Source organism: Gavialis gangeticus, unplaced genomic scaffold, assembly GCF_001723915.1.
Source record: "Gavialis gangeticus isolate Ggan-Ray unplaced genomic scaffold, GavGan_comp1, whole genome shotgun sequence".
Taxonomy (NCBI): Eukaryota; Metazoa; Chordata; order Crocodylia; family Gavialidae; genus Gavialis; species Gavialis gangeticus.
In genome coordinates this window covers 28893011-28903743 of record NW_017728995.1, presented here as the reverse complement: position 1 = coordinate 28903743, position 10733 = coordinate 28893011, and the positions used below count along the sequence as shown (strand labels likewise).

Sequence of the window (10733 nt, the reverse complement as noted above, 5' to 3'; positions counted from 1 at the left end):
CATTGAAGTCCGCCCTCCTGAAGTCCAGGGCTGCTGTCTTGCTGCAGGCCTTTGCCACCTTGCACTGGGTGGTGAATTCCAGCAGGCGATGATGGCTGTCGCCCAGGTGGTCGAGCACCCACAGTCCCTTCACCAAGTCATTGCCTGTGCCCAGCACCAGGTCCAACAAAGCATCTCCCCTGGTGGGGCTATGCACCTCCTGTGTTAGATGGAGGTCCTGTATTTCAGCTAGGAACCTATGGGAGCGGTCAGACCATGCCATATGACATGATGATATTCTCTGTTTTGTTTTCAATTCTGTAATGATGTCCAACACTTTTGTCTCTGTTGCTGTTGCATGTTGAGCTAATTCTTTTGGAGGACTAATCTACACTGACTCCAAGGTCTTTTTGCCTTAAATCACCTCTTTAACTCCACTATTAAACTGTATCCCTCTTGATAGGTGGTATAGACTCCTCTAGAGCCTCTAATAGTATTTTTAAACAGCTTTCTCGCTACCTGCAAGTGTGTATCCCAGCTGCACTCCCTGAATGCTAGTCCTTTTCCCCTCTGTGGTAATACACATCTCTCCATGCTGATCTTTGCTACCTCTGTTCCCTCATTGCTGGACAAACCCATCTCTCCTTCCCTTGGTTATTTATTTCTCAGGGCTCCCCACAACCTGTCATGTGATTCCCAATATCCCAGTTGGGGGCCCCCCACAGCCGTGCAAAGGGGCGTTCTCCCTGTGGAGCCCGGACCTGAGTACAGGATCCTAGCAAGGGCTCCATGGAGATGTGCTGTGAGGGTCTGCTCCCAGCCTGCCCCTGTGCATGCACCTCAGGCCCCTTCTGTACGCTCAGGTAAAGGCACAATTGGATTTAATGTGCGATCCACACAGTCATACCTCCTGCTACGCCACACCTGCATTGGCAAGAAGCAGGATCCCATGGCTGGGAGCCCCTTTGCTCAGGGATCTCCCAGCTGTGGAGACCACGCACAGCTGGGACTGAGAGACCCTGCAGCTGATGGGGCTCTGGGTCCTGGCTGCATGCAAGGCACAGCTGGAACTAAGAGCCTGTCAGGTGTAGGACTCAGCTGGGTGTGCAGCGCATTCAGGACTGAGTCCTGTGTGGACCCAGGGGTTTCATGCACTTGAGCCCTAGGAATCAGAGCAGCTGTGATTCCCCCAGGCCCAGGGGTTCCCCACTGGGCAAGATGGGTAAGCTAACAGGGCTCCCAGCCACAGATACTGTGCAAATTAAAGCTCAATAGCAACCAGCTGTAAAGTTAGCACACATCTTTGAGGTCTAACTTTATACCTGGCTGGAGCATTTTATTCTGCGATAGCTACTTTGCACATGTAGCCGGTCTCAAGATAACTGTAGTTAACCAGTTAATTGGCTGAGGCCCCTAACATGTAGGGGGGGGCCTCACGATCAGAGGCTTTTGTTTCTAAGCTGAGCATCAGTATGTCTGTCCCTGTCCCTTGAGTCCCTCTGCTTCTTGCTGTTATTTGAAGCTCTTCTCAAGCCTCTCTTCAAACCAGGGGTGGGTAATTATTTAGGATGGAGGGCCACTTAAGAAGTCTTGATGAGCTGTTGCAGGCTGTGTCAGCATTCTCCAACTCCTCCCCTGCCCCTCAGCCCCTTCCAGCCTGCAACAGCTTGCCAGAGTTCCCGAAGTGGCTTTGCCTCACGGCCTGGTCCTTTGCTGTCGCTGCTCGGTGATCCCAGCCCTGGGGTCTCCATGGAGACTGACTCGGGACCCACATGGGCAGGCATGCTCAGCTGGATGGACGGGATGGGCATGTGGGCGAGTGGAGAGGTGGAGGGACAGGGTGGGCTGGGGCAGAGCCATGATCCGCTCCTTGCAGGCCTCTGCCCATGAAATCGGTCTGTGTTACGAATTGTGGCTCTGTCATGGGCCCCGTGATCCTTGCCCCACCTGCCTGTCCTGTTCGTGGACCCTGGCCCCATCCCATCTACCTGGCCAAGTATGCCCTGTTCACATGAGTCCTGGGCTTGTCTTCCTGGAGACCTTGCCTATCCAGTCTGTCCAGCACCCCTGGCACTGGCTGGGGATGGGCTGGGGTGCCCAGGCAGCGGGGCTGGGTCCTGTGGTGGTTGTGATACTGGCAGCAGCAGCTGGAAGGAGTCTCCACTGGGGCTGCTGGGAAGAAGAGTCTGGCCACCATGCCTCCTCAGCCCTGCTGTGTGCTTGGGGGCAGTGGGACTGGCTGCATATGCCACAGCCTGGGCTGCCCTCTGCACCTGGACTGGGTGAGGCCAAGGGACCCACTGTGGGTCGAATAAAATCCCTCAGGGGGCCAGGTTGAGCCCGCAGGCCATATTTTACCTACCCCTGGTTTAAACAGCATATTCATGAATGTGGAGCTGCCTTTCTTTGGCACAGCTGCATTTATTAATGTCTGCAAAAATACTGGGCCTACTCCTCCTGTCCCAGCTCTGTTCTCTGGTGTGTATCCTTGCCCTCTTTAGCCAGTCTTAGTGACCAGCTCCCAGTCCAGCTCTGACTCAGATCCACCAAACAGCAGCAGTTTCATGCGTGGGGAACTGAAAAATATACGTGGAAAAAATTCCCTATTTTATTTTGTACAGTGTAGCCTGGAGTAAGGGCTGCACCTTGTTTATGAAAGGCAGAATAAAGAAAAATAAATCTTTCCTTGAATACTGTGCCCAGTTCTGGTCCCCACATCTTGAAAAGAGAACTAGAGAAGGGCAACAAGGATGATTATTGGTATGGAGGGTCTTCCACATGAGGAGAGACTAAAGAGGCTAGGCCTATTCAGTTTGGAAAAGAGGGGACACATGAGAAGGGCTTATAAAATGCTAAATGGCAAAGAGAAAGTAGGTAGGAGTTTATTATTTACTGTCTCTCAATACAAGAATGATAGGTCACAGAATGAAGCCAGTAGGTAATAAGTTTAAAATGAACAAAAGGAAGCTCTTTGTCACCCAGCGTGTAATTTAAAGTGTGGAACTTGTTGCCAGCAGATATGGTGGAACCTGACAGTTTAGCTAGATTTCATGAAGGGAATGGACTAGGGTTGTCAACTCTGTTTGAATCTATTCTGGGAGGTTTCATCACATGACATAATGACATTAATGAATCATTATGTCAGAAAGGCAAATGCACATTACTATTACATTTTAAAAACCTACTGGACTACTATATAAATGGGATTTCACATTTAATATTTATTTTAACGAATGCCCTATCATTTGTCTCCTGGGTGACTCTCGGCAGTCTTCTGGAGATTTATATCTAATTCCTGGAGACTCCAGGACAATCTTGGAGGGTTGGCAACCCTAGACTTGGAGGAAAGGGGCATCAGTAGCTATTGAGCATGGGAGTGAGGGGCATGGCCTCTGAATCAGAATGTCCTAGATCTTAAATGCTAGAAGCTGGAAGTGAGAGAGGAACCCTGATCAGACCCATTTCCTTCTCTCTTTCGACATCTGCTTTCTGCTCTGTGTGACGTGGGAGACTGGGCAAGATGGACCTATGGTCTGACCCAGTAAATGGCAGTTCTTGTACTAAGTAAATGAGGAGCAGCAGCAAGACAGCTGAGCCTGCCACCCTGAGGATTACATGCAGAGTTTCTGTTACTTAGAAACTTAAGTGGCAGGAACTTACTTGCATTTTTCTCACGTATAATACAAATCCTGATTTCCATCAGCTGTTTGAGGGGGACAAAGTGCATTTGTATGTGAGAGAATATGGTACAGCTTTTCTTTGCTATCCTTTGAGCAGCTGACAAGACTGACTTCTGTGCAGAAGCTGCTTCCAAACTTTATTTAAGAAACAGTTGAATGGGATAGATCCTTTATAAGCCAAGCTTGAGCTGTTCCTTGACCCCAGCTCTAGGTGGGCAGCTACCTGCAGAGGCTCTTGTGCTTCTGAATTTCCCAGACTGACTATAAATCTTGGAACTGTGCTGATGGGTGGATGCATCTGGACCTGAGCATGGAGCCTCTGCTTAGTTGCTCAGGCCTAAATTTACCAGGTGGTAAATAGCTCTGGCTAAATGCCTCCTGCAGTGAGTGCCTGGCTTTACATTTAGCAGTGGTGGTGATAAGGATCTGAGGGTTGCCAGGGTGTTCAGGGAAGAAGGGTGAGAGCTTCTATTGCAGCATCCAAGCTGATCTCTTCGCTTCATCACTGGGTGGGGACTCAGTTGTAGAGCCTGAGATGCACTAGCTGCCCTTGGGGCTGAGGTCAGCTGTGGCAGCCCCTGTGATGGCCCTGTTTCCACCAAGGCAGTTCCCTGCAGTGGAGAGGAGTGCTTACCCTTGGGGTCTGCAGGCTCACCAGGTGGGATTCTGGGGAAGCATGGATTTGGGGGCCTTCCCTTTCTGAGATGCCCAGGCCCTCAGCTCCAAGAATGGGAGAGTCTGGCCCCCTTCTCCTCCCAGCCAGGGTTGCAGGCTCCGGTGCTGTCATTGGGGAGGGGGCAGTTGCATCTTCTGCAGTGACCTCCCAGGCTGGTGTGAATGCAAACACCCGAGTCAGAGGTGTGGCTTGCCTGGACCGCCTCAGTCTCTTACTGGCTGCCCCCAGATACTCCTTGGGCTCTTGGGATCAAGGGTGGCGTCTCTGAGCCATGTTGGCCTCTCTCCTTCATGCCAACAGGCATCTGGCAGGCGAGGTGGCAAAGGAGTGGCAGGAGATCGACGAGGCTGACAAGGCCCAGAGGGACACACTCCTGACACTGGTCAAAGAGATTGTACCTTACAACATGGCGCATAACGCAGAGCACGAAGCCTGCGACCTGCTCATGGAAATCGAGCAGATGGACATGCTGGAGAAGTACATTGATGACAACGCCTACGCCAAGGTCTGCCTCTACCTCACCAGGTGAAGGAGCCGGGCTGCCTTCAAGCTGGGGGTGCAGGCAGGAGGGGGCGGGGAGGCTGCTACCCACCAGAGGCAGGAGGCATCAAGGGTCTCAGTCAGGATGTTGCAGCTGGAGATCAGAACCTTGGTTTTGCCCATGTTTGGCAGAGGCCCATGAGGCAGCATTTCCTGCTGGCTGTAGAGGAGGGAGCATGTTGCCAGTGAGCTCTACCTCTCTTGACAGCTTCCAGTTGTAGGTGGCTGGGAGCATTGGACTCAGCTACCCAAGAGCACTGGCATGAGGTGCTGGGGGTGCTGATCTGGTCTGAGCTGCCGGCCTGACCGGGTCCTACCTTGGGTAGTAGCTGGACTTGCCCCTGGCCTATCTTCTTCCTTCCACAGCTGTGTGAGCTATGTGCCCGAGCCTGAGAACTCGGCTCTGCTGCGCTGTGCCCTGGGCATTTTCCGCAAGTTTGGGCGGTTCCCGGAGGCACTGCGCCTGGCCCTCATGCTCAACGACATGGAGCTGGTGGAGGACATCTTCACCTCCTGCAAGGATGTGTATGTAGCTGACGGGAGCTGCCTCCACTTGGCTGTCCTGGTTACAGATTCCCCTTCCTAGTCCAGTCCCATCCCCTCCAGAGAGTCTGGTCCCTAGGCTTTGAGGCTGGAGTCTCAGTTAGGTTTCTGGTAGCCCAAGCATCTGCAGAGGTACAATCCCATTCGCTGTTTGCACTTCCTGGTTTCTTGCTGCCAGGCTCAGCTATGGATGGGATGGGTCAATGCCACAGGCCTCCCCTGCCTCACCCGAGTGGGCTCTGTGCTGTCAGGGCATCTTTCCATCCCTGCCTGAGCTACCCTTGTCCAAGGGATGGGCCCCAGGGGCTGCTGACCTGATGAGACCATTCCTGCCCCCATGTGTTGAGAGCTTGGAGTACACTGAGCCCTGAGCTGCTCTAGTTACCAGCTTTAGAGCAGGTCCTTCCGGCTTGAGTAGCAGAGGCCCAGTCTCTGCATTGGGGCTGCTGTGCTCCAGCCCAGCCCTGTTGGGGTTGATAGATCAGCCCTTCAGGGGAACAGAGGCTGCCTCCCCCTTCCTGCTGGTTTGCCCCTTGGTAGGCAGATCTGCCTGGGTCCTGGGTGGCTCTGAGAAGCTGGGTTTTGGTAGTATTATATTACTGGGAACCGGGTCCTGGGCAAAGGCTGCTGTGGGGGTCGGAGACTGCATGGGCCTGCAGAATTCTAGCTCCTGAGGCTTCTGCAGCTCCCTGCTGCTGGGCTGGGTTGCTAGGAAGAACTTCCTGGGAAGTGGGAGAGCCAGGCTGGGTGGTCTCCGCCTCCAGGCTGGTGCTTGGGGCCTGACACCGATCATGTCTCCGAGGCAAGGGTCCCGACCCTGACACCTGTTGGTGCCTTCCAATGCAGGGTGGTACAGAAGCAGATGGCTTTCATGCTGGGGCGCCACGGTGTCTTCCTGGAGCTCAACGAGGATGTAGAGGAGTATGAGGATCTCACTGAGATCATGTCCAATGTGCAGCTCAACAGCAACTTCCTGGCCCTGGCCCGGGAGGTGAGGCCTGGCCTTGGTGGGGAGGGGCATGGGGCTGCAGCCAAGAGGGGATGGAAGCCCCAGCCCACACTGGGTGCCAAGGAACAGGCTGGCACTTGGCCCCTCTTACAAGGAGGGATGGCAGCTCTGTTCCTGTGCCTCGCCAGGGTGGGTCTGGGAGGGGGCCCTGAGGATTTTCTGTGTGCAGGGTAGGGAGCAGCTGGGGGTTTGTGGCTTGGTTCGGCCTGGCAAGGCATTGCTGCTGACTGGGAGGTAATGCCTGCTTTCCCCCTCTCTCCAGCTGGACATCATGGAACCCAAGGTGCCAGATGACATCTATAAGACCCACCTGGAGAACAACAGTGAGTGTGGCTTCAACTGCCATGTCATGTTGTCCTGTACTTCAGCAAGGGGGTGAGGTTGGCAGATATGCCTGGGTAAAGAGGCGTCTGGGGGTCAGGGCTCCAAGCAAGGCCCCAGCTGAGCCCAGCCCTACCATGCTAGGCTTGCCTCAGCCTGGATGTGGTGGGGCATCCGGCTTGTTCCCTCTGGCCATGTCCGTCTGCTGTAGCAGTCCTCTGGCACCTGGAACTCTTGCTGCCTTGGGGCCGGGTCTGGACACTACCCTAGCAGCCCCTGGTGCCTCGGGGAGCAGGGAGGCTAGAAGAGCCTGGTCACGTCCCCTGCCCTGAAGAGGGCCCTGGCCAAGCAATGCCGTGGTGCTGCCCAGCTTTTCTATGATCCCATCCCAGGGTTTGGCGGCAGTGGCTCGCAAGTGGACTCAGCTCGCATGAACCTGGCCTCCTCCTTTGTCAACGGCTTCGTCAATGCTGCCTTTGGGCAGGACAAGCTGCTGACCGATGATGGCAACAAATGGCTTTACAAGAACAAGGACCATGGTGAGTGCGGGTGGGCAGGGAGTGGGGAAATCTGCCTGGAGACCCTGCCTAAAGGGCTGGGGACATTGGACACATTATACATGGCTTGAGCCCTGGCCTTCAAGCTGGTGTACCCTCACGTCTCAGCCCATGCCTGCTGCCACAGGTGCAGCTAGCCAGTACAGGCTTGGACTTGCCCACGGGCCTGACTAGAGCAGAGGCTGAGCGGACTGAAGTTCCATTGGGCATGTGGGGAGGGGTGCACTTCCCAGCATTCAGTGCTTCAGTAGTGGCTGATTTGCTAGGCAGCATGGCATTCCGGGAAGCAGTTTTCTGTAGTACTCCCCTCCCCAAGTTGGGGGGGGTTCCAGCCCCAGCGCATCCTTGGCTGCGTTCAGGCTTACCCGTGGGTCTCAGCTGCTCCTCTTAATACGTGACGACAACTTGGCTTGCCCACACTGCCTCCATTGCCTGTTCCTTGGCCCTGTGCTGAGGCCTCTGAATGCCACATTTGTCTGGGGTCAGCTGCCTGGTTTGGGACCCACATGTCACCCCCTAGGAAACGTCCCAGGTGACTGTCAGGAGGTTGGCAGTTTAGCCAGCAACCACAGAGATCTGGGCACCCTGGACTTGGACAAGCCTCCCCCAGGCCGGGCTCTGGAAGGCCAGCACTCCCCTGTTGGAAGTGTTGGGTGTGCCCTGGCAGTGGGAAGAAGGGAAATGGACCATGGAGGGGCCTATGTGGGGGCAGGGACTGATCTGACCTTCTTGTGCTCATGATGCAGGGATGCTCAGTGCTGCGGCCTCACTGGGCATGATCTTGCTGTGGGATGTGGACGGGGGCCTCACACAGATTGACAAGTACCTGTACTCCTCTGAGGACTACATCAAGGTGGGTGGCGCTGCCTTCCTGGCCTGGCACTCCTATGTCACCATGGCTATGGGCACAGCCTTGCCAAGGCACAAGGGCCTGCTTGCCCTCCCCCCATCCTGCATGGCTCTGCTGCTGTGGTTCTCCACAGGGCCCCACCTGCCCAAAGTGATGGTTAATGCCCCACGTGCTTGAAGTCCCAGCCCTGATGGCAGAAGCGAGGTTCTGGGGCACTCATGGGGGGACCTAGGGGCTTCTGTACCACGTGGATGTGGCTTTGAGAAACCACAGGTCCCAGCCAGCAGAGCTTCCGAGCTGGGGATGGAGGTGCATTGCACAATGGGGGCTGCAGTCCTCTAGTGCAGTCTCCCACCTGGCCACCTGCATGATACTGTCTGCTACCTGTTGGGGGAATGTTGGGGCTCTATCTGATGTGTCTCTGCCCTGTAGTCAGGCGCCCTGCTGGCCTGTGGCATCGTGAACTCAGGGGTGCGGAATGAGTGTGACCCTGCACTGGCGCTGCTTTCCGACTATGTTCTGCACAACAGCAACACTATGCGCATCGGTGCCATCTTTGGGTAAGGCCCACCCGGCCCCTTGCCTACCTGCCCACCCCATGGGGCAGGCCCCCCACCCCTGGCTCTACTAATGTCCTGTGGGCTTCTGCTGCAGGCTTGGCTTGGCTTATGCTGGCTCCAACCGTGAGGATGTCCTGACTCTGCTGCTCCCTGTCATGGGTGACTCCAAATCCAGCATGGAGGTAAGTGGGCCAGCGGCTGGGGAGGGTGTTCAGGTGTCACCTGTGCCCCTATGGTTGCCAGAATTGCTATCCCCCAGCACTCCCCTGTCTCTGCATGAGAACCACTGAGGACGCTGATCCCAGGAGGGCTGAATTGGCCGTTGCCTTGGGAGGTGGAGATGTTGCTAACCTCTGTCTCAGCAGCTCCTCAGCATGGATGGAGTTGGTAGCTGATGACGGGCAGTGGGGAGGTCAGTAGGCCCCAAGCCCCAGTGTGTCTGAGTGCCCTGCCTCTCCTGTTTATCAGGGGCTGATGGCTCTGGGGGCAGCCCCTACCCAGGCATCTTCATGGGCTTTGGCAGGGGCCTCTAGGGTCATCTAATTTGTTTTATCACTCAGGATCCCCCCCCAAAACTAATCAGGGTTCTGCTGAGTCACAAGCCACATGCAGCTCCCCAGGAGCAGCTCTGAGCCACCCAGCCTGGCTCTGGGGCCCTTTTGTTCCCAAGCCCTGAGCCAGGCTGGGTGTATACTCAGTTTAATCTTGGCCTGGCGGGTACAGGTGCAGCCTCCTTTGGGCTGTGACCAGACAGTGCTGGGACAGTGAGTCTCTGACTGGTGCTCTCTCCTTTGGCCAGGTGGCCGGCGTGACAGCCCTGGCCTGTGGCATGATTGCTGTGGGCTCCTGCAATGGGGACGTCACCTCCACCATTCTCCAGACTATCATGGAGAAGTCTGAGACGGAGCTGAAGGACACTTATGCTCGCTGGCTGCCACTCGGCCTGGGCCTCAACCACCTGGGTACAGCTGGGCAGGCAGGCACTGTCTGCAGGCTGGGGCTGGGTTGATGAGCCCAGGGGAGGGCTGGGGGTGGCATTGGATCTGGGTGGTGGGGCAGGAGCAGAACATGCTTGGGGCTATGGGGAGTGGGGTGTCCCCTCGACTGTGGGGCTGGTGTGGCTGCTCTGCAGGTCCTCCCATTATGCTGGGGTTTACAGAGCAGGAGCTTTTAAGTTACACAGGCCACACCTGTTGGTTTGTGGCCTGAACGATGGTTTTGCTCTACTATACCCCATAATCCCCTGCAGTTGCAAAGGCCTGTGGGATTGGGATTATGCGGGGGCAGCACTGGGGGAGCTGAGCAGATGTCAAGGGAGTAGTACCCGGGCAAGTGACAAGGCTAAGGCAAGGTTGGGGGTGTGGGGTGCTCTGGCTTGCTCTAGGCTGCCTAAGGTCAGAGAGGTCCCTCAAGGCGAGCTCAGGTGCCCTCCTGAGGGCCTCCAGCTGGGCACCAGCTCCTGGCACCTGCAGAGTCTCTATCCTTGGGCCTGGCTGCTCTCTCAGGCCTTGCTGCTGCCCTGCAGGGAAGGGGGAGGCAATCGAGGCTATCCTGGCAGCGCTGGAGGTGGTGTCGGAGCCCTTCCGCAGCTTTGCCAACACCCTGGTGGACATCTGTGCCTATGCTGGTGAGTCCCAGCCCTGCCCAGCAGTGTTGGGGTTTGAGAGGGGGTTGGCTCCAGGACCTTGCCCCTCCTTCTCATAACGACAATCCCACGGGCCTGTCTTGCCTACAGGCTCAGGGAATGTGCTGAAGGTGCAGCAGCTGCTCCACATCTGCAGTGAGCACTTTGACTCTAAGGAGAAGGAGGAGGAGAAGGACAAGAAGGACAAGAAGGACAAGGAGAAGAAAGAAGGCTCAGCTGACATGGGGGCCCACCAGGTGAGGTGGGGGGCAGGGCTTCTGGCCTTTGGCTGCCCAGGGAAAGGCTTCCAGCAGATGCTGCCTGCTGTGCCCACAGGCAGGGGGGCATGGCTTTTGTCTATTCTGTTCCTTTGAGCTGGGCAGCCCCAAGGGGC

At 55.9% G+C, this 10733-nt stretch overlaps 1 protein-coding gene across 1 annotated transcript in view; it reads left to right on the top strand.

The window, feature by feature from the left end:
* PSMD2 (proteasome 26S subunit, non-ATPase 2) overlaps positions 1–10733 on the top strand; it is a 22342-nt gene that overhangs the window by 9258 nt on the left and 2351 nt on the right. The window contains exons 5-15 of the mRNA XM_019503388.1: positions 4636–4860; positions 5242–5400; positions 6265–6409; positions 6690–6750; positions 7141–7287; positions 8052–8158; positions 8588–8715; positions 8810–8897; positions 9515–9677; positions 10241–10342; positions 10451–10596. Of these exons, the coding sequence (XP_019358933.1) occupies positions 4636–4860; positions 5242–5400; positions 6265–6409; positions 6690–6750; positions 7141–7287; positions 8052–8158; positions 8588–8715; positions 8810–8897; positions 9515–9677; positions 10241–10342; positions 10451–10596 (1471 nt within the window). The remainder of the gene's footprint in view (positions 1–4635; positions 4861–5241; positions 5401–6264; positions 6410–6689; positions 6751–7140; positions 7288–8051; positions 8159–8587; positions 8716–8809; positions 8898–9514; positions 9678–10240; positions 10343–10450; positions 10597–10733) is intronic.